This window comes from Onychostruthus taczanowskii, unplaced genomic scaffold (assembly GCF_017590055.1).
Source record: "Onychostruthus taczanowskii isolate IOZ18803 unplaced genomic scaffold, ASM1759005v1 scaffold43, whole genome shotgun sequence".
Taxonomy (NCBI): domain Eukaryota; kingdom Metazoa; phylum Chordata; class Aves; order Passeriformes; family Passeridae; genus Onychostruthus; species Onychostruthus taczanowskii.
Genome location: NW_024501792.1, coordinates 5,675,860 through 5,697,187, shown reverse-complemented (window position 1 = coordinate 5,697,187; position 21,328 = coordinate 5,675,860). Strand labels below are relative to the sequence as shown.

General features: G+C 50.5%; 1 protein-coding gene across 1 annotated transcript; it reads right to left on the bottom strand.

Moving 5' to 3' along the window:
• Positions 1-3,306: 3,306 nt before the first annotated feature.
• DCPS (decapping enzyme, scavenger) lies at positions 3,307-21,258 on the bottom strand. Its single transcript, XM_041413927.1, has 6 exons — positions 21,034-21,258; positions 19,414-19,582; positions 11,233-11,378; positions 8,594-8,707; positions 4,565-4,675; positions 3,307-3,756 (listed from the first exon to the last, which is right to left on the bottom strand). Exons 1-6 carry the CDS (start codon positions 21,256-21,258, stop codon positions 3,490-3,492), a joined length of 1,032 nt encoding a protein of 343 aa, XP_041269861.1. The 3' UTR covers positions 3,307-3,489.
• Positions 21,259-21,328: the final 70 nt, after the last annotated feature.

The following is a 21,328-nucleotide window of genomic DNA, read 5'->3' as shown; positions in this document are numbered from 1 at the left end:
GCTTTGCTTAAAATCATCAACTAATATTAAGTATTTTTCTTTTTCCTGAAAATGGATTACTCCTCACCGCAGGAATGCCCCATATCAGGCCACCTTGCTCTCCTATGGGATTCACACAAAATAGCAGTCAATTCTTGAAGTTTTTTTTATTCCCCTCAAAACTTTTTTTTTTTTTTTTTTTAAATTCTGCAGCCTCAAACTCATCCCTCCTGCCTGGGGTGAGTTCTGCCAATCCCTGAGACAACATGGACGGTGCCAATGTAAATTGATAAAATACCTGTTGAGCTGACATATCTGATTTTGCCAAGGGAAATACATCAATATTTTAAGAGAATCTTTGCCTCATTCCTCATCCTCCTTAAGCTGGGGTTTCCTTGCCATTAACAAGTGGGGCAGTTTTACCCGTGGTGACAGGAGAACTTGCCGTAATTAGGTTTTAATTGCCATGGGCTTGTAGACAATCTGGGATAATTAGTGGGGCCACAGCTCGGCAGGGATTTGCTTGAAGGATATTTTGACCCTTTGGTCTCATGGGTTCCACAGCTTGGTTTATTGCATCTGAAAATAATAAACAGCATTCAATGAAACTCCAGCAATAATAATGCATCCCAAATGTCTATTTTTGCTGTGCCCCCAAGACAGAAAGAATATTAAAAGAGGCTGCAAAACTTCGCTTCCCAGGACCTTCTCAGTCCCCAGCAGCTGTGTCCTGCTGGTGATGGTGGATGGGCTCGTTTTGGGGTGATGGTCTCCAGCTCCAGCATCCCCCCATGGCCCAGGGCAACATCAACAGGACTGGGAGCAGAATAAAAGCCCTTGCAGAGATGCAAATCCAGGATCAGGGATGGCTCAGACCTCTGTGCCAAGAGGTCACGGTGCTGTGGCTCAAGCGTCACCAAGGTTTGGAGAAGCAATGGTGATCCTGTACCAAGTGTTGGACACCAGCTGTGTCCATCCCACAGGGATTTCAGGACACCTGCTCCATGGAGTAGTCACAAGGTACCTGTGTTGCTTTGGGTGGACCCAAAAGCCAGCCACGGGCTTCCTGTAGCCACCACAGCCTCAGCAGACAAGAGGGGTTTAAAGCCCACCAGAAAATGGGAATATATTTGCTGCCGTAGCAGAGTGCCAGGAGCCTGTGCTGGGTTGTTAGTCACTGTGAATGACTACACCCTGCCCTAATATTTAATTTACAAAGAATAAACTGCCACTTGGATTAATTCAGCATGATGAGCGCTGAGTAATTTGGAGAAGAAAAGAGGGGGAGAGAAATTGCTGGCTGTTTGAGAAGTGAATTTGTAACGAGCTCTGCCATCACCCTTCGGAACTCACACCGACAGAAGGGTTTGGGGAACCAGGGCAGGACAGGACTGGTGTCCTGCAGGGCAGAGGCTGTGCCATCCATCACACCACAGCCAAAATGCTCCCAAAAGGGTGACAAGGCCAAAGCAGGAGCCAGGCAAGCAGGATCAGTTCAGAAAAGAGGAAGGGAATGCCCTCAGCAGCATCTGCTCCAGAGGGACAAGAATGTGGCGATTCATGCCCAGCACAAGCCGGCTTTGTCCTGGATCACCTCAGGCTCACCCTTCCTCAAGCCACAGCCTGGGAATGCCATCTGGCTTTGCAGTTCCAGCCCCAGGACCACAGTTAATCCTTTGAAGGCTGCAGATCCATCAGAGTGCTTCCCCCTGACCCCTTCTTTTGGGACAGGCAGAGGCAGCCTCCATGCACCCCCTGCTCTCCAGTGCAGTCTCCCAGGAAAACGATTCAGCCAGCAGGAGCCAGGCAGATGGTCTGTGGAAGATGTGCTGCTTGATTGTCTGTCACAGCCCTCTGAGAGTCTATTTTCAAGACTGAGGGTGTTTTTTCAATACCTGAGGACCAGGGAGCCTTCCTTAGAAACAGGATGGGCCTGTGTGTTGTTTAACCATCTCCATTCCTGGGCTGGCCTGGGTGGAGACATAAAGCTGGGATTTTATGGCAAAACAAAGGAGACTAAGCTCCCCCTTGGCAGAGAAAATGATTTGGTGTGGGAAAAAAATCATCCCAGTCCCTTAGCAATTTAAAACCTAGGGAAGGGGAGAGCCATGGGACAGGCAACCCTGCTGACCATGTGCAGATCCTAAAGCTCCCCAAATCAACTGGCCTGCTCTGCTCTGCTCAGTAGATGGGTAGAGCTGAAGCAAGAGGAAAAGGGTCCCGCAACAGATCACCGCAGCTTTCTTATTACGGATTGCACTTCTAGACTCCAAGAATAATTTGGAGGAAGAGGAAAATACCTCTAAGATCACCAACCCCAACTGTTCACCCAAGAAAAGGAGAATTTCTGCAGAGAAATAAGGGAAGGTGGCTGCATCCAGCTGCTCTGCCTCTCCCTGCTGCTAAAAGGCATCAGGGAGCTGCCTGACCTCAATACTCATAAAGGAATGAGCTGAGCAGAGCCCCAGGGCAGCTCCAATGATGGCACTTTGCTCCAGCCAGCTCTGGGTTCTGCTCCGGCACAGCCAGCAGCCTGGAAGAAATAAATCACATCTGGGTTTTCCACCATCAGCAAAAAAAAACTCTCTTAGAGCTCAGGGTGTGGGAAGGAGCAAAGAACTGGGGTAGCAGCAAGACGATTCCTGCAATTACATCCCCAGTTACCAACCAGAAACCAGAGCCCTTTTTGGCACCAAGCACTCATGAAGTTTTCAGAGGTTGGTGCTCAGTGGAGAAGCTGCCAGGGAACCAATGGCTGGGTGGCCAAGGAAGCTCCCTGCATACAGAGACTGGGTCTTTCACCACAATGGATCACTGAACCCAACTCCTGGCACTGTCCCTCAGCAGAAGGAAGAGCACTATTATTTATTTCTGTTCTGGGGGGCTTTAACCCATAATCCTTGCAAACCTTAAGCAGCCTCTGTCAGAAAGGGCTGCCCCAGCACACAAGGCTGTTTCAGACACAGATGACTAAGGAGCAGCAGAGGGGTGATGGCTCTCAGGCTGGGGATCAGGCAGCACACAGCCAGACAGGAAGGGTGAGGACTCGGGTTAGTCACTGGAGTTCTTTGGAGCAAGGCACCCCTCCCTGCTCAAGGAAAGCACAATCTCACTCCCAGGGGTAAATCTGTAGAAAAGAAACACATGAAGCTTTCTGAGGATAGCAGGGTTTTTTGGACCTGTCCACCTACCTGTTATCCTATTTGGGCTGACATCTGGGGACAGGTGGAAAAGATGGATACACAAAGCCACTCCCACCCAAAGCCCACTGCTCACAGCATCCCACAGGCGCCCAGTCTGAAGTAAAATCCAGCACACTCAAAGGGGTTTATTCAATCAGTGTTTTAATGGACTTGAACAGACAACACGGTTTCCATAGCAAAGGATCATCAGCCCCACCTTGTACAAAAACAGAGTTTAAAAACATAAAAGGAACACAACCTTAAAAAAAAAGCCCAAAAATGGGAATTTATTTAAAAAAAAAATTATACAAAAAGCACCTCTGCCTCCTCACACTTTTCCTGCCTCTTGGAACTTCTTAAACAGGGGTTCATCAGCCCGCAGGGGGAAGGTCAGAGCCCGTTTCTGGTAGTACATGGAGTCCATGGCCAGGTTGTCGATGACATCAGCCAGGAGATGGGCTCTCTCCACGGAGCTGCCCGGTGCATCATAGCCCAGGGCAGTGAAATGCACGTGCAGGTGGTGGTAGGAGGGCTGGTAGTGCAGGTAGATCCGCAGCTGGGAGCCGGGCACACCAAAGCGCTTCACTATGGCCTCCTGCAGAGGGGAAACAGAGATCAGCACTGGCAAAACCTTGGGTGGATGGGGAAGAGCATCTCTGGATGGCAGGAATGGTGTAGAGAAAGGTGAAAGGGAGTTCAGTTCCCTTCCAGCAAGGGAAAGGGGGAAGTTTGGAAGGACAGAACTCTTCTCCATCCTCCATTTCAGCCTCCAAGGGGACAGAGTGAGGCCTCTGGCTGCCCCACTTTTATCTCTCCACGATGGGATGTGCTATCCACCCCTATCATTTTCCCTTTCACCCTTATCACTCCAACTCATTGGAGAAGTAACAGGGATCCGTTACCAGCCAGTGTAATTAAAGCTATGAACAGCAACAGCAAACTCCGGCACGCCGGCTCTGCTCGCTGCAATCCCCTGACTAATCTCTTAATTAATCTCCCACCTTCCCTAGTGCAATTACTTTCGAAACTCTAACACAGTGAAGGAAAGAGAAGCTACTGCACATCTACCTCCCAAACACACCCTGTGGAAAAACACATCAGCCAGTGAGAACAGACAAGGGATTGGGGCAGGGTTGTTGATATGAAGAGCTCACTGCTAACGGGAAGTTTAGAGCATGCCTACAGCACCTGGATGTGGCATGATCTCGAGAAGGTGCTGATGGAGAGCAGGAGCCAGGCTGTCCGGGCAGAGAGGGCAACACAGCCCTGCTTCATGACTCACTATCTCCTGAGGAGCAGTCCCCAGGCAGATGCTGTGCCAGGAACCCCAGGGAGTGCCTTTGCAGAGGCAGCCAAAGCTCTCCCTGGCCAGGACAGCAGCGTGGGACCAGCCTCACACTCACCTTCCCTTCCTGCAGGACGTTCCTCAGCAGCGGGAGGTGCTCAGCCGTGAGGTCCCTCAGAGATTTGATCTCCCGGCGGTGCACGAGGGCGATCAGGTACAGGTCATCCAGCTGCACAGACACAGGGTGGCCATGCAGGGGACACAGAAAGAGCACATGGAGGCAGCACTGCTTTGGGCCTGACACACCAATCACAGCTTCCCAGGCTGTTCTAGAGGGATCCTGGCGCCATACAGGGATATTTGTGCTGCACAGGGATACTCATGCCATACAGAGACATTTGTACCACGCAGGGATATTTGTGTTACACAGGTCTATTTGTGCTACACAAGGTTATTTGTGCTGCACAGGGATACTTGTGTTACACAGGAATATTTGTGCCACACAGGGATTCTTGAGTCATACAGGGATATTCGTGTTACACAGGGATATTTGTGTTAAAAAGGGATTCTTGTGCTATACAGGGACACTTGTCCTCAACAACCACATGGGGCTGAATCTCCCAGTATGGGATGAGCTCACCCACAATCCCACTACACCTCAAAGCATCATTTCTGGTGAAACTGGGTTTTGTCCAGAAATGACCAGAAGAGAACAACCTCATCCCAACCCATAAACAGTGGGATCACAAATACTTTCTCAGTTTTAGAGGCAGATGGAGTGATCAGCCCTCTCGTACTGGGAGCACTACGCTCACTGCTGCCCTTCCACCTTCCTAAGCCCCTCAAAAATATTTTCTGTGTATGACTGGAGGCTAGAGACCACGTGCAGGCACCCACCAGACATGTGGGGTCACTAAGTCCCTGCCAGCACCCCCATGCACAGCCCACACAGTTTCTCAGTGCCAGCTGATATGCAGCACCCTCAGGTGAACATTTACAGTGAACCACTGTGAAGACCCAAGAGCCTACTATGGAGAAAACAAGAGTGATGCTCTGGAGAGATGTACCTTAGGCTCCAGGCATTCCTCCAGCTCAGGGTGAACAAAGAAGCTTCCCCCATGGTACTCTGCAGCACTATATTAATTTGGCCCAGTTCTGTCCTCCCCATTGGCCTGTTAGCCTTGCTACCCCTTTTACCCTTATATGCTCATGTTCTAGAGAGCTCTCCCTTCCCCATCACCCCACTGGTTTGTGTAACCCTGCCCATCCACCCTGGCATTCCCTCTTGGTCCCTTTCCTGTGTACCACCCCTGAGCCCTCAGATCATTGGATCCCTGAGGCTCTCCTGTGCCCCCTCTTTCTCTGTATTTATACCCTGGACCCCTTCAGCATGTGGGAACTCCCTGCCTGGACCCTCCCGTGCCTTCCCAGCCGAGCTGCTGTGTGTGTGAGTGTGTGAGAGCGTGTGAGAGCGTGTGAGAGTGTGTGAGAGCGTGAGAGAGCGTGTGAGAGAGTGTGAGAGAGTGTGAGAGAGTGTGAGAGAGTGTGAGAGAGTGATGGTGCTGTCATGGCTCCTGCCTACTGATCTCAGGGAAGGTTGTGTCCACCACCACCACGGACTGCAACAAACCAGCGTGGCTAAAACTGAAACTGAAAACTTCCCCAGTGATAAGCTCTCTCCTTTTCCACTGCGCAAAGAGCTGGCCACTTTTGAATCGCATCAGTTCTATAAATAACAATTCTCAAGACCTAATTGGTCACAGTACAAACCCAGGGCAGTTAAAATATGTCCCTTGAGGAGCTCTCAAACAAAGCTTTGGCATCCCCTGAAGCACTCAGCGCATTCAATGTTTAACGTGATGCAAAGTTGTGGATCATTACACTTTAACAAAAATAAAAATCCCAGTCTCCTCCAGCTCAGTTAGTGGCTTTATAATATAAACACTGGAAAGTAAAGGGTTTGGATATTTGAGATCCAGCAGATCTCTTCAGGGCTGTGAGAAACCCCTTGCAGCTCTTTAGAAACAGATGCTGGTCTCAGAGGATGCTCTCAGGACCCTTCACAAAGCTCTTGAAGCAGGGAGCTGTTCCTGCACCCAGCCAGCACAGCCATGCTAAGCACTCCATTTGATTCCCATGCAAAGCTCCAGAAAAAGACAGTGTATCAGCTTGTGCTCTTTGGCTCCAGGCTGGCTGGTGAGAGGAAAAGCAAACAGCTCTTCTCCTTAGAACAACATCTGCATGTTGCTGTTTGAAACAAATAAGCCTGTTGCTAAAAAGGCCTGGAATGATGTCATGCCAGGCATCGCTTCAGGCAACGCCTCAGGGCTCCTGCAGATTTGAAACCGACTCAAAAGTTGTGAAAGAAAAAAAAAAAAAAAACAGACAAAAAACCAAAAAAGCCCAAAAAAACAATTCAAACCATTGTCAAGGTTGGGGAGCAGCACCCAGAAGGATGAGGGCAGCAGATTTCACAGTGCTAAAGGGAATTTTCCCCCCCTTCCCCCCCATCCAGTAACTGCAGGTGAATTCATAGGATCTGTGGGCCAGGGACTAAAGGAGTGAGGCCACACTGCTAAGAGGACTTCTGAGGGAGAGTCCTGCTGGGAGCTGCATCTCACCTCCCTGATTTCATTCAGCAGCCTTGCCTGTCAGGTGGGATGTGGCAGAAGGAACCGGTGTTCCCCGGCCGCCCCGGGGCTGTCAGGATCAGCTCTGGCTCAGTGCCACCCACAGCCAAGAAGAAATTCCTTGGCTCAAAGGCAACCTGGATGCTGTCTGCCTGCCTGGGAAGGAGATCAGCAGTGCAAAGGGCCCAGATAGCTCCAGGGATGAGTGGGATGCAGACAGCAGCCCAGCAGCTGTGGAGAAGTCCAGAAGATCCTGTTCAGCACTCCAAGAGGCAACAGGAATACGGGAAAACCTCCCCTAAGGACAAACCCTACCACTGAGGCACTCCCTGACCATGCCAGCTGAGAGATATGAATGCAGCAGGTCTCTGGAGAAACCCAAAGCACAAATTTTTAGCCCAATCCTAATGTGAGTGCAAAGCTTGGTTGCAGCACACAAGAATATCCACCAAGGCTTTGCTCACAGCCAGGAAAGGGACAACATGCTGCATGCTTAGGATCCATAAATATTGCTCCACTGGCAGGGCACTGAGCAGAGCACATCCTACAAGCTGGACATGTGTCCCCTGTACTGCAAAATCTCATCAGGAAGAAGGGTGTGTCTCTGGTGACCAAGTGGAAATTCAAGCTTAGTTATCCCATCAGCACTTGACAGGGGATTTTTGGAGTAAGTGATGTGCAAGGAATTCACAGGGAACAGACACTGCCCTGCAGGGACTCCCCGAGACAGCTCAGCTCTGCACCACAAACAGCTGCTCCCTGCACAGACACACAGGATGGAGCTGCCCACCAGCAGCCTTCTGTTCCCATTTTTTTGAGTTTTAATTTCCATTTCTAAAGTCTTATTCATACAGCAACTCTCCCCACATGCCTCCTGCAGAAGCATATGAGGATCAGAAACACAATGGGAACTTTTTTTGATGCCACCAACTTCAAGGGAGGGGTATGTGTATGCAGTTTCACCTCCTCAAATTTAAAGCACAAAAGGGAGCCAGAACCCAAAAAATAATTCTCAGTTTAGGATTACAGCCTGGTCTTGGAAATCACTTTCACCAAGTGGCCACTTCCACAAGGGGTAAAGCAGCTGCTCATCAGCCAAGAACCATCTGTTTAACACTGTGGAGGAGAGTTAATTGCAGCAACCAAAGGACAACACAGCTGCTTGGTTTGCACCTCAAGTCAAGGTTTGCAAAAAAAAAAAAAAAAAAAAGCCCAAAAAACCAGAAAAGTTCAGCAGAACAAATACACAGGGTTTTGGTTTGAGCACATCCTGACAACATTTGGGCTTATATGGACAAGTGAAAGTGAATCTAACAAAACATCTCAGCAGCAGAGAGAACAGCCTGGGTCTGCAGCATCCCTAATCAGCCTGTGCTAAAAGGCCCTGGCAATGTCATCACTAACAACAGTGTGCACAGAAACCTACTCAGACTCTCTCAGGGTGCTCTTAGTAGTCTGAAAGTGGACATTTCCTCTGGATTACCTTCAGACAGGCAGCATTAGAGGAGCAAACCAACCTGGTTTTGGTTCCACTTTAAATCTGGAACCAGAACAAAGCCATTGGAAGGATCTGGGTTTTCATGGACAATTCGATCAGCCTCAGCTTTCTTCTCCAGGATATTATACACCCACTGAAAGAGAAATATGTGATTTATAAATCAGCAGAGAATTAAAAAACACCACCTCAGGCACATTTAGCCCTAGCTCATGGATTACTGCACATTTTCTGCAACTAGAATATATAAAAAAACCCCACCAATTTTATTTTAAATGACCAAATAATTTGTAATTAATTAGCCATAAAACACCTAATCAACCAATAAACTCCAGAATATTATGAGCACTTCAGTAAAAAGCAGTGGAACCCAGCTCTTATGGGACTCAGCCCACAACTCTTGCAGCACCATGGGGCAGTTTACATCTATTTTACCCCACAAGCTGCAGCAAAATCTTTACAATCAGGTCTGGGAAGGGAACTTGGCTGATTTTGTTCCCTATTCAAAGAGGAAGGAGCAGAGTTGGATGTGGCTCTGGCTGCTGGCAGCTCTCTGTAGGGATAGGAAAGGCCTGTGTTTTTTTGGGCAATGCATGTCTCTTGGCTCCCTGGCTGATTAGAAAACAGCTCACCACTCTTCTTCTTCCATACTTAAGGTTCCAGCCTCCAGCCTGCCTGTAATCCCTGCTCTGGTTATCCCCCCGTGCTCCTCCTGCAAGGCAAAGCACCATTCAGAGAAGAGTAAGGGAAATGGAAGATACCAGGGATAAGTGACAGAGTAAGACCAGAGAAAAGCATCTTTGCTCTCCCTGGCTCCCAGCCTCAGCTCTAGCATCCTTCTTTACACCTTCTTTACTCCAAAATGCATGTTATGCTCTAGCTTAAGCCTAGCTTAAGTACTGGACTGGCAAGAGAGTCTTCAGCCAGGTCCCTGGAAGGTGGTAACACAAGGCAGCAGGAAATTGCTAAAGCTTGGAAGCTGAAGATGTTTGGAAACATCATTTTCCTCACCAAATACAGGTCTGAAATATTCTGGTTGCCCCAGGTGGGTAAGGAAGGTGCAGCCAGGTTCACAAATACACCAAATGAGCTGGGCTGGCAGTGCTGTGCACACCAGATACTTTGGGGGAAATCCATCAAGAGTTTCATTAATCTAATAAACACTTAGGACTGCTGTGAACTGACCTGAATACATCTGGAGAGAAAAAACTACTTCTCATCCCTTGATCTGGGATTTTGGGCTTAAATTGCTATCTTTGCTCCTTAGCATCATCTTAGAGATTAGATTCTTGAAGTGATTCTCAAAAACACGACACAAGCTCACTCTGTTCCATAACCCTGGGAGGGAAGTTCAGAGGGAAGCTCAGCAGAAAATGGACATTTGCTTTTTGGGGTTTTTAAGCCTGCTCTGATCCCAAGTGCCAAGCTATCAGTGCCCTAAATAAGTTCACTGATGAGATGAGCTGAATTTTAAACCCAAGGCTGCCTCGTGATGGGCAGGTCCTTGGCTGGCTGCTCCTGCTGCTCCCAGCGCAAGCCTAGCAAGCAGAACACATGTCCAGGGACTGGCACCACAATAAAACCATTATCCTGAAAGCATCCACACTTTGTATCTTCCAGCAGGAAACACAGATGCCTCTGTAGTCCCCTGGTATTTGTCACCCCTCACATGTCCCCTTCCACTTGGCAAAACCGGTTGGATAAAGACAAGGAACAGCATTATTAAATCCCAGAGGTCAAGGACTGACCATGATTTCTCAGCAGATGCTCCTGATGGTCACCAGGAACATGTTTCCATGTGCTGAAACCAGCTGACAAGCATTTGGGGCAAGAGGCTGAGAGCTCAAGCAATTCCTAAAGACAGCTGCTACACCAGGAAACATAAGAAATTTGGGAGCAAAAGCACAGAGAAAATATTTCATGAAGGCTGTGGCCTAGAAGAAACACACACTTGCCTTTCTCCAGCTAATAAATGCTGCAGTTTAAGGCAGCAGGAAAGATGGGGGAAGGCAGGGGGAGCATCCAAGACTCCTGGTTAGTTTTGGGGAGTTATTTTTAATGGAGAGCTTCAGCAGCCCCAGGATTTGGTTTATTCCCCCTTCCGCAAAGGCTGGCATGAACTGATCCCTACAGACTTGTATTCCTTTGATCTCTAAAGGAGAAAGACAGGGAGATGAACAGTCAAAAAGGATAAAGCCAAGGAAAAAGCTGAGGCTGCCTGGGGCAAGTAGCACACTAAAAGTAACAGTTTCATCACATGGAATATGGACTGAGGGGATGAATGGCAGAAGGAGTGAGTTGTGATGCAGAACATTCTGTGCCTTTCCATTTCCACAACAACCCAGAGACTCCTAAGAAGCCCAGTGAGTAACACCCATGAAGCCAGCCTTGGAAAGGAGAAAAGTTTCTCCAGAAACCTTGGGAAAGGAAACTTGAAGTCCAGCTCCAAGGCAAACATTTTTCTGCAAAAATGGAAAAGGATGTCCCAGCCAACCAAATAAGAGGGGACAGCACCACAGAGCTGACTACACAACCAACAGGGAGATGGGGCAGAACACTCCCAGCTCTCCAGTCTGGGCTTCAGAGAAGCCTTCTGACAGCAGTTTTGAGAGAGGAAACCAAAGCCATCTGTGTCTGCAGGAGAGGGCGTGGTACCCGTACCTGGATGCTGAAGCTCTGGGACTGGATGAAGGGCAGGGTTATGCTCTTGTAATCCTCCCAGGTTTCACGGATGAGGTGCACTTCCTGACGGAGATATTTCTGGATGTGTTTCTCCGTGGCAGGGTACACCACTGTGGCTTTGATCTCTAGGAACAAACACGTTGACTGAGTTACCAACCCCGCTGCTTCCTTCAGTCCCCAACAAATCTGTTTTCCCTTCCAAAAAAAGCCACACTAAGACATTTTGAAGAGAGGGTGAGGGAGAATGGACATGGAAAGCAAACAAGTGCTTTAACCTCCTGCACTGCTGCTGCTTTTCTGAAGGAAGAAAAAGCCAAGGGCACAGCCAGGGCCTGTCTTTCCAGTTCAGGTGGAGGAGTTCGCTGTCTGAGCTTTTCCACACTTGCTCTTTCATGCCTATTAGCAACATTGGGGCAGAGGTGGGGCTCCCAGGGCAGTGTTTATGTGCAGTCAACAACCAGGACAGAAACACCACCCTGGGGACAGAGACACATCTTCTTCATACTTAAATTCAAAGCTCACAGGACGCACCCAGCAACTTCATCCAGCCACAAAACCAGATGAACTCCAAGGAGTAGCTTCTTCCCAGAGCTCAGTCAGAGTGCTTGGCCTCGAGCCCCAAGTACAGGAGGCAAAGAAGTCAAGGGCACAGGAACAGATCCAGAGCAAGCAACGTGAGCTGATAGGTCAACACAGCTCAGGATGAACCAAGGGAAGAGGGCCGAGTGACCCTCTGCCCACAAAAAGCATTTCAGTATTTACCCTGGCAAAAAGAAAACATCTTCTGTTTGCCTCAAGATTGGAACTTGGCTGTGTAATTTCTGTGGCATTAAACAGGATGCAAGTGCTCACCTTGTCAACCTGGCAGCTGTGATGCCAGCAGCAGCACATCCTACTCACAGGGCCAAAACACACGGAAAACATCCGTCTTTGGCCAAGATTGGATGCGTGATATGGAACCTGCCACAGCTCCAAGGTGCTCCAAGGGCACAGGAGTGTCTCTGCCTTCCCAGCTGATACAGAGCTGCTATAAACTTCAGTGCACAAAGGAGAAAAGCCCATGAGCCTGACCAATCCCCAAGCAGACCAGACTGAGGCAAGTGACTGGGGCACTGTGAACACTGCAGTCTGTGCCCAGGGTCTGCCACAGACAACCATGGGCTGCACACACAGCCGGGCACCAAAGCTGTGCTTCATGCCTTAAGTACGTATACAGGCTAGCTAGACACTGAATATAAACACCTATTTGTTCCCAGAGCCAGGATTTAGGATGGTTTGAGTCTTTTTTAGTTTTCTGCTTTCTGTTTTTTTAAGGTCAGCGCTGCACAATCTGAGAGACTCTGCCTTTTCATTCCATGCCAAACCCAGCTTAATGAAATCCACAGGAAAATGCTGGTAACATGAAATATGAAAATGCAAACCACAAGGGCAGTCTGGTCTGATTCCCACCATACACATGTTCAAACAAGGTTGTTTTCCAGGACTCAATTAGCGCTTCTAGCAGGATGATGTAATACCAAAGACAAAAAGACAAGGCTGTAGCTCTCTTCACTTAAAAAGATCAGCAAAGCACTAGGGAGAAAACAAAAAAGGCAAAACATAAAATACCACAGCCAGCCTCAGGCTGAAACCTTCACAATTTGATTTTATACCCCAAAAATAGAGCAAGAACTGCAGCAAAAGCCCCTCAGTGCTGGGTGGTGATAACCACAGTGCGTGGGGGTGCAGGGGACCCATAATGGCTTCCCTGGCACCTCCCCAACTTGGGGGTGGCTGCTCATGGTGCAGAGAGAGCTCAGGGTGCTTTAAATGAGAGATCATAGGACTCCTTAATGTGCAGCTGCAGCTGAGCAGATGTTTGCAAGAGAAGGCAGGGGAAAGGCTGTGGTTCACTCATGATTATTTCCCTTCTAAAGGTCTCATCAACCCCAAAATGCCCCAGCGATGCTAATTAGCATCAATCACTGCAGCCAGAGAGGCTGTTTGATACCTGCTCAGAGCCTGACAGTCCTCAGGAGCTGCACACAGGATGCCAAGTCACAGCTGAGCCCAGACTCGGCTGCAGGAAACATCCACAGCGAGACCAGGCTCGCCCCAAAATCTTTCCAGTGCTGGCACACGGCCACGCTCCGGTTTCCAAGTCTGCTCCTGGCAGGCTCCACGTGCACCGGAGCAGCACGTAGGCTGTGGGGCACCCAAAACCTGCCCCGGCCTGGAAATGGGGGTAGGGAACCGCTGGACACGTGATGTGGGTTTCTAAGCTGGCTGAAGCATCAGGGATTGTCTCTGCTCACATCTGAGTCACATCAGCAGCCTGTTCCTGAACGCCGGCCCGGGGCCACCACACAGCATCTGTGGTTTATTCTGGAAGGCAGGGCTGACCATCAACTAACTGGAGGTTATAAAAAGCCAGGAGGTTTAATTGAAGGAACCTGGATGAGCAGGAGGCAGAGAACAACTGGCCAGGCTGGTCACTCTATGACAGGCACTTGAAAGGAATCACCACAGCGCTGGGAAACTGCCCAGGAGAAAAGGAGGCTCAGACTGACCAGGAACACACTTCTCCCCTCTCCTGCTAAAAACAAGAGAGGAAAACACAACCCAAGACAAAAGGAAAATCAGAACACCGTTTGGGGAACTTAAAGGAAAAAAGGTTGGAGGCAGCTGCTGTCAGGAGAGGGTGAAATATGAGCAGAGAGAGCTCGTGCAGGTAAGAAAGGGCACACTGAGCTCACTAAGGATGCCTCACCCCTTCTCATGCCCCAGGCTCTGCCAAAATCCCCCTCCAGCTCAGCACATCGGTGAGGAGAGGCCCCACACTCTCTTCTCCCTCCCCACTGCAGCATTAACACCTACTGCCAACCTGTTTTAGACAGATGTAAGCCTGCCAGAGAGCCAGGAGAAGCACACAGGGCAGGCACAACCTATTTCTCCTTTTGGGCAGGGGTGCTTTTTCCTCTCTTTGCTAGCAGGAAGAGAAGCTTTCATTTATAAGCTCCCTAATCAACCTCACCATCAGGTGCAGGAAGGTGCCAAGGCTGGAAACAACACGCAAGTCGACATTTGAGCTCTTGCAGGTTTTTTTTTCCTCTTTCCTGCTGCACCCAGCTCTGAGCTGTCTTCTCACCATCAGGTGGAAAGACAGGGTCTTGGATGCAGCCCTAACTAAATATAAAATGCCCTAAGTAAATATGTAACACACAACCTCCCCTTCTGCATGAACAGTCTCTACTTGGTTTTATTGTCACAACTGCAGAGGGGTCACTGGATTCCAACCCAGCCCCAGCCAGGTGTGCCCATGGCTTTGTCCCAAACAGCTGGGGCACTCTTAAGTGAATGAATTAAAGCTGCAAAGGATAAAGCCTGCAAGAGCTCACAGTTTGCAAGGCCAGCACATGCCAGGGCAAGCCAAGCATGCTGCCAGGGACTCAGCTAAGGCTGCCTGGCCCCTGGGGCTCGTGCCAGGACTTGAGGGGCTCAGTGGACTTTAGCTGCAACAGGCACTGCCAAGAGGAAAGCTGCAGTTTACCACCCCTGCAAAACACAGAGTAAAGTACAATGACACCTCCCACCATCCTCCAAACCACCCCACATGTTCCCACAGCTTCAGACTCGAGCTTTTTGTTTTAAGTGTAAATACAAGAAGTTTCCTTGGCTGGGCAAACCCCAGAGGCAGCCAAAGCATGGAGACACAGGGAGAAGAACCAGCCTTCCCACTGCAGCTCCTGCAAGTTTCTCCAGCTCCTCACTGCCTGAAACCAGACTCTTTTGGGATGTGGATTACTTCCTGCATGACTGAAAACTTTCCTTCCACACTCTCCCATTTCTCCCACAATTTCTCCACCCCATGTTGGAGCAATGGAGACAGAGTTTCTTGCGTTGTGCTTGCTTTAAGATGTTTTTATCTTAAGATAAAAAGATAAGAAGCTTAGGCCTGCAGGCAAGGAGCAAAGACTCCTTAGAGGACTGGTAAGAGCCCTTAAATCACACCAGCACAGCTTTGGAGAAACACAGTCCCACAGCAGCCAGGCACGAAGAGGCTGCTTTTTGCCACTAACATCAAGCTCTCCTTGGCAAATGGGTGTGAGGAATGAGATATTATCAGATAACATACATATTGAACCATCTGGCTTTTACAATCCAACCTTGGTAGTTAGATAATGCTTCCCTTTCTGTGAAATCAACCCTTGCTCTCCCTGCAGGGGAAAGCCAAGGCTGGGGGTTCCTCTCACATCTAAGCTGCCTCTTAAATCAAGGCAACATCCAGAAAGTGGCCCTAAAATAAGATGCACTGCCTGCCTTTGGTAGCAGCACAGTCGTATCAGCTCTGATACACTACTCCCCACAAATTCACAAAGTCCCCTTTCCTCACTCCACAGGATTGGGTTGCCCTTCAGACAAACTCTGACCATTACTGGCTTGTCTGCAAATGTTATTTCCCATTTTAGCCTTGACACATGCAGTAAAATCAATGAGATGAGCAAGACTCATCTGGTGCTGCCTTCACACCAGTGTGCTCCCAGACCTGAAAATCTCATCAGAGTGAAATTCATCTTCCTCGAGTGAAATGTCTCTTCTGAGGTCAGAGGGGAGTCATTTGCTCAAGTAACATGCTTTGGCCTCCCTTTCCCTGTGTCACCATACAAACAAGTCATCATTGCATGGGGTCTGTGCTGGTTTGACTGCACAGAGGGAGCAGCACCCAACTCTCTTCAAAGAATCACTGGGTTGGAAGAAACTTTCAAGACCATCGAGTCCAACCCAGCCCCACCACCTCAACTCAACCCTGGCACCCAGTGCCACATCCAGGCTTTGTTAAACACACCCAGGGATGGTGACTCCACCATCTTCCTGGGCAGGCATTCCAGAACTTTATCACTCTTCTGTAAAAAACTTTTTCCTGACATCCAACCTCTATTTCCCCTGGCACAGCTCAAGGCTGTGTGCTCTGGCTCTGTCAGTGCTGCCTGGAGAAAAAGACCAACCTCCCCTGACTACAACCTCCTTTCAGGAAGGAAAACAGGCCTATCTCTCTTGCAGACAGTGATGAGGGCACCCCTGAGTCTCCTTTTCTCCAGGTGAGCACCCCCAGCTCCCTCAGTCATTCCTCCCAGGGTTTGTGTTCCCAGCCCCTCACCAGCCTCATTGCCCTTCTCTGGACATGCTCCAGGACCCTCCACATCCTTCCCAAACTGAGGGGCCAGAACTGGACACAGCACTCGAGGTGAGGCCTCATCACTGCCAAGTAAGTGGGAAGGATGACCTCCCTGGTCCTGCTGCCCAACGTGGAGGTGGAGAAAGAGTGAAGGAAGTCTCCACTTGCAGCTGAATGAAGAGCCCCAGGTACCTGGGAGCACAGAGGCAGCATTGAGAAACTCGCTCTGGAGGCAGCTCCTCATGGCATCAGCACGAGTCACTCACAGTCACCACTTCCTCTGTCTCGAGGTCTATCTTACCTCAGAAGCAAGAGGCTGAGTGTGGCAGGGTTCAGCTGCCCAGAGTGCTGTGAAATCCCCCAGGTAAATTCCTTCATCACACAACACAGGACTGTTCCAAGAAACTGCTTAATGCCAAAGTCTGACCTTTTCTACAAAAGATTTTACTGTATCTTGTACCCCAGTGTAAACTTGCAAGGACCAGGAGATAAAACCCTGTAACTCTAACCCTGCAACTAAGGAGCCAACAGACCCTGTGCAAGGACTCCCTGGGTCTCCACATTATCACTGGACATCCCAGGTCAGTCAAACCCTGACTGCAGCCTTACAGGCAATTCGTCCTGTTTAGGTTTTTAAGCCACATTCCTCACATCAGCTACATCCTTGGGCTGACTCAGCTCCAAAGGGTAATTTCCTTCCCCTCCTGACACACAGGGCTGTTTGCCCATTGCCAGCTACTCACCAGCAGCTCATGCAATGTGCCCACCAAACAGCTATGTGCTGCTAATTGCTTCAAAGAAGACTCCTTGCTCTCCACTCCGACTCAGGGAGCCTGGACAGCAGCTCCAGGGTCTACAGCCCCCTCCTGATCTCCTGCCTGGGGCTGCTCAGCATCCAGAACGACTTGAGGGGTGCCAAGGAGAAGGGTGGGAAGCAAAGATGCTCCACTGGGTAATATTACAAATATTGCAAAAAATTACCTTTTAAAGACAGATATAAAAGTCATTAAAAAGATAAAGCCCAGCAGAAGAAAGCCAGAGGCTTCTTCCCCATTCAAACATGCAGGAGGGGTTTTGCACCTGGCACAAGCCTTAAACAAAATAAGCAATTCTGTTATCAGAGCAATGTGGTGTCAGTTACACAGTGCTGCAGCCAAGTGCTGTGAGGAAGGCAAAGCAGGGCTGAGCTGGAGGCAGCCCAGGGGATTTCAGTCTTGCAATGCCACCTCGTGGGAATCACTGCAACTCCTGCAGGGCTGGAATACAGCAGGCACACAAGCAGGAGCTTTCCCAGCTAAGAGGAGCTTTAAGGACTTCCAACAACACCCGTGGTGTTATGGTGTTTTCCTCAGACTGAAACTCACAGTTTGTAACAACAAAATCTTTAATTTTGAGTCCTTCACAGGAGAAAGGAGTTTTGCACAATTCAAGCTGACAAATCCAGACAGTGCTCCCTCCTACACCGTGGGAACAGAGCTAAAACAAGAGCATTTTTGGAAAGGCACATCAAACATCCTGAAAATTTAACTTGGCCCAGTAACAACATATTACTTAAGGGACTCTGATTAGTTTTGACTATTAAACCTGTTTGGCTGTTATTGTGTTTAAGAAAGCATTGACATGGAATTTATCACTGCACTTCTGGAATTTAAATATATACCAGCATTCACATGGAATTAATTGTGGAAGGTGATTCAGCTCCACTCAGGTGAGACCCCACCTGCAGGGCTGCCTCCAGCTCTGGGGTCCTCAGCACAGGAAGAACATGGAGCCACTGGAGCAAGTCCAGAGGAGGCCATGGAGATGCTCTGATTGGAACAGCTCTGCTCTAGAGACAGGCTGGGAAGAGCTGGAGCTGTTCAGCCTGGAGAGCTGCCCTTGGCAGAGCTCAGAGCCCCTGCCAGCGCCTAAACCAGGAGAGATGGAGAGGGATTTGGGACAAGGGCCTGGAGGGACAGGACACAAGGAATGGCTCCACTGCCAGAGGGCAGGGATGGATGGGAGATTGGGAATTAGGTATTGTTCCCTGGCAGGGTGGGCAGGCTCTGGCACAGGGTGCCCAGAGCAGCTGTGGCTGCCCCTGGATCCCTGGCAGTGCCCAAGGCCAGGCTGGATGGGGCTGGGAGCACCCTGGGACAGTGGAAGGTGTTCCTGCCATGGCAGAGGGTTGGAACAGGATGAGCTTTAAGGTCCCTTCCAACCCAAAACAGTCTGGGATTCTGTGATTAAAGTGAACTGCCCAAAGACCAGCCCAGCTTTCCAGTGGCAGCTGGAAAGCACCACCACTGCAGGATACCTTCCCACTGGGACCAGAATCCCCTCCACAGGATGAGAGCCTTCCACTGCAGCTCTCCAACCTGCCCATCAGTCCTTGTCATACTTGGTTATCAACAGTTTTGTAACACAGAGATGTGTGAAATCTTCAGGGGGATGGGGCTCATCTGCCCCACTTGAGGTTATCAGCACTTAAATCCTCCCCCAATACAAACTGCCTGTCCTTACCAGGTGACAAAAAAGCCCATGAGATGCCACCATGGGATGAAAAGCAGCTGCATGTGCCCTGCAGACTGTTTCAAGAGAAACATTCTGGAAGGAGACAACTCTTCCTCACGCAAGTAAGAGCACTGAGAGCACTGACAATCACCCACAAAGAGCCCTCACACCCCTGAGCCTTTCTGCACCTTCACGTATAAGGTCACCAAGCCATGGCCATTCAGTGCCTCATCAGCTGAGCCCCCTGCCATGGGATGGGAAAAAGGGGATGAAAGAGGGCAGCATTCAAAGCCTCAGATGAGACACTGCCTTCAGCGTGGCAACAGCCCACTGACCTCCCCACCTGGGCCACGTGTGCTGCTGTCACCAAACCACAGCTGGGGTGGCACAGCCAGGTCCAGCAGTGCCACCTGCCCATCTCACTGCATCCTCTCCTCTGGAATGGGCAGGAACCATATCCTGGCATCCCAGCTGCCCCCCCAGGATCCCTGGGCAGGGCTGAGGGCACTCACCACTCAGCTCCGGGGGAGGGCTCAGGTAGAAGGTGCAGTAAATGTCATTGTGCATCTGCAGCTCTGCGTGCACAGGCTTCTTCAGGAGGTCTGGGATCTTCTCCTCCTGGAAAGGAGTCTTTTCCAAGATGACTACAGCATCTGTGCCCTCTCCAGAGAGGCCAGTCCTCTGGAATACAAATGGATAAGGTCATCAGCAACACAGATCCAGCAGAGGGTGGACAGTCTGAGGTCAGGGATCAAGGCAGACACCTCACAGTCCCCCAGCAGGCCAGACACTCATCCAAAAATAAACAGCACATTTGGTCGGAAGCACAGCAGGAATTTGCTCCCCAACAGGGAACACAGGTGGTTTTTGGGAGAGCAGGGGATGTGGGCAATGACTCAGGCCATCTGCACCTCCCCGATGCTCCCAGGTTTCCTGCTGACCCACAGCACCAATTTCATCTCTGATGCTTCCCAGGAAGAGGGCAAAGGCAGGCATGGGGATTTGCATCACAGTCAGGGAGCAAGTTCTGGGGCAGGGGGCACTTACTACTGCCCTGCTCCAAGGAACCACAGCTCCCGATCCAGTGGCCTCAGCGTGCTGGTTTTGGGAGGTGCTGGGTGTGGAACATCCCCCAGCCTCACTGCTGTCTGTACAAGACTCAGGTGAGGCCTCACCACATCACCTGGGGCTCCCAACTCTGTCAGCTTGAGAAGGAAGACGTGTGCTAATGCCTTTACATACAATTTGATAGGTGTTAATGTCTTTGAAATGGGTCTTAATGTCTCTATTGACTTTGGGCAGTTTGGCTCCTGAATCAGACACGGGTCTGCACTAGCCTGAACTTCTGAACTTTGGGGGAAAATGACAGGTTTAAGGGGGGATGTGGGGTAGGCGGTTCGGGAAGGCTGTACCTCCCCAGTAGCTCAGCCACCGGGGAAAGGAAGAGAGCAACATATGGCCGGGAATTAGGATAAAAGGGAGGCTGCCTTCCAAAACCCCGAGAGAAAAAAATCCTGCGGGCATGTGGCCCAGTGGACTCTCACTGCATTCGAATAAAGCTGAAGGACTCCTCTATCTCGTTTTAAACATAAACCTCTGGCGTTTGTGGATTTTCCTGACACGCTCACAGGGCAGAGCAGGTCTGTGCCCAGCTCAGTTACAGCAGCAAACGACTACAGACCAAGGAAGCAGCCTGGAACCTCGCCGTCCTCATCTCCTGCTTGGCTGCACATCTTCAGGAGACAGAGCATGGTTCCCTCACCATGCACAATCCCAAGAATTACTGCACATTTTCCCGTAATAGCTGTACTATTTATTCCCAGAATCAGCACGCTGCTGGCAATCCAGTGCCACTTTACCTACCAAGCACGAACAACGTGCTGGAATCCAAAAGCACCAGATCACACCAACCAGAAAGAGGATTGCAATAAGGTCTCCAGCCGCTTCCCCGGCCGCCAGCTCCGCCTGGTTCGGGCAGCGCCAGGCTGGAAAAGCGAAGCGGGCCGGGCCGGGCCGGGCCGGGCCGGGGATGCCCGGGGGCGGGGCCTGCCCGAGCGCGCCGCCGGGGGCGGGGCCGTGCCCTCAGCGGGGAAAATGGCGGCGGGCGCGAGCGCTCCCCCACTCTCCGGTACCTCCGCGTGCAGGAACACGATCTTGTCCCTCGCCGACTCCCGCAGCACGCGCCGCACACGCAGGTCCGACAGCGTGAAGGCGGCGGCGGCTCCGCCTTCAGTGGCGGCCCCGCCATTTTTCTCCTCCTCCTCCTCCCGCTTCCTCTTCGGCTGTGGGCCCTCCGCCATAGCTCGCGCCCGCCCCCGCACTGCGCACGCGCGGCGCCTCGGGGAGCGCTGAGACATCGCGCCCCCTGGCGGCTCGGAGGTCGCGCACCCCCGCTGCTCCTCCCACAAATGCCCGAACCGGGGATTG

What these genes read in the sequence shown, in the direction of transcription:
- DCPS (XM_041413927.1), bottom strand. Translation starts at nt 21,258, where the DNA reads ATGTCTCAGCGCTCCCCGAGGCGCCGCGCGTGCGCAGTGCGGGGGCGG. An exon ending in TAAAGTGGAACCAAAACCAG is followed by an intron (nt 4,676 to 8,593) that starts GTTGGTTTGCTC and finishes GTGTCTGTGCAG; the next exon opens with CTGGATGACCTGTACCTGAT. An exon ending in ACGTCCTGCAGGAAGGGAAG is followed by an intron (nt 3,757 to 4,564) that starts GTGAGTGTGAGG and finishes TCCCCTCTGCAG; the next exon opens with GAGGCCATAGTGAAGCGCTT.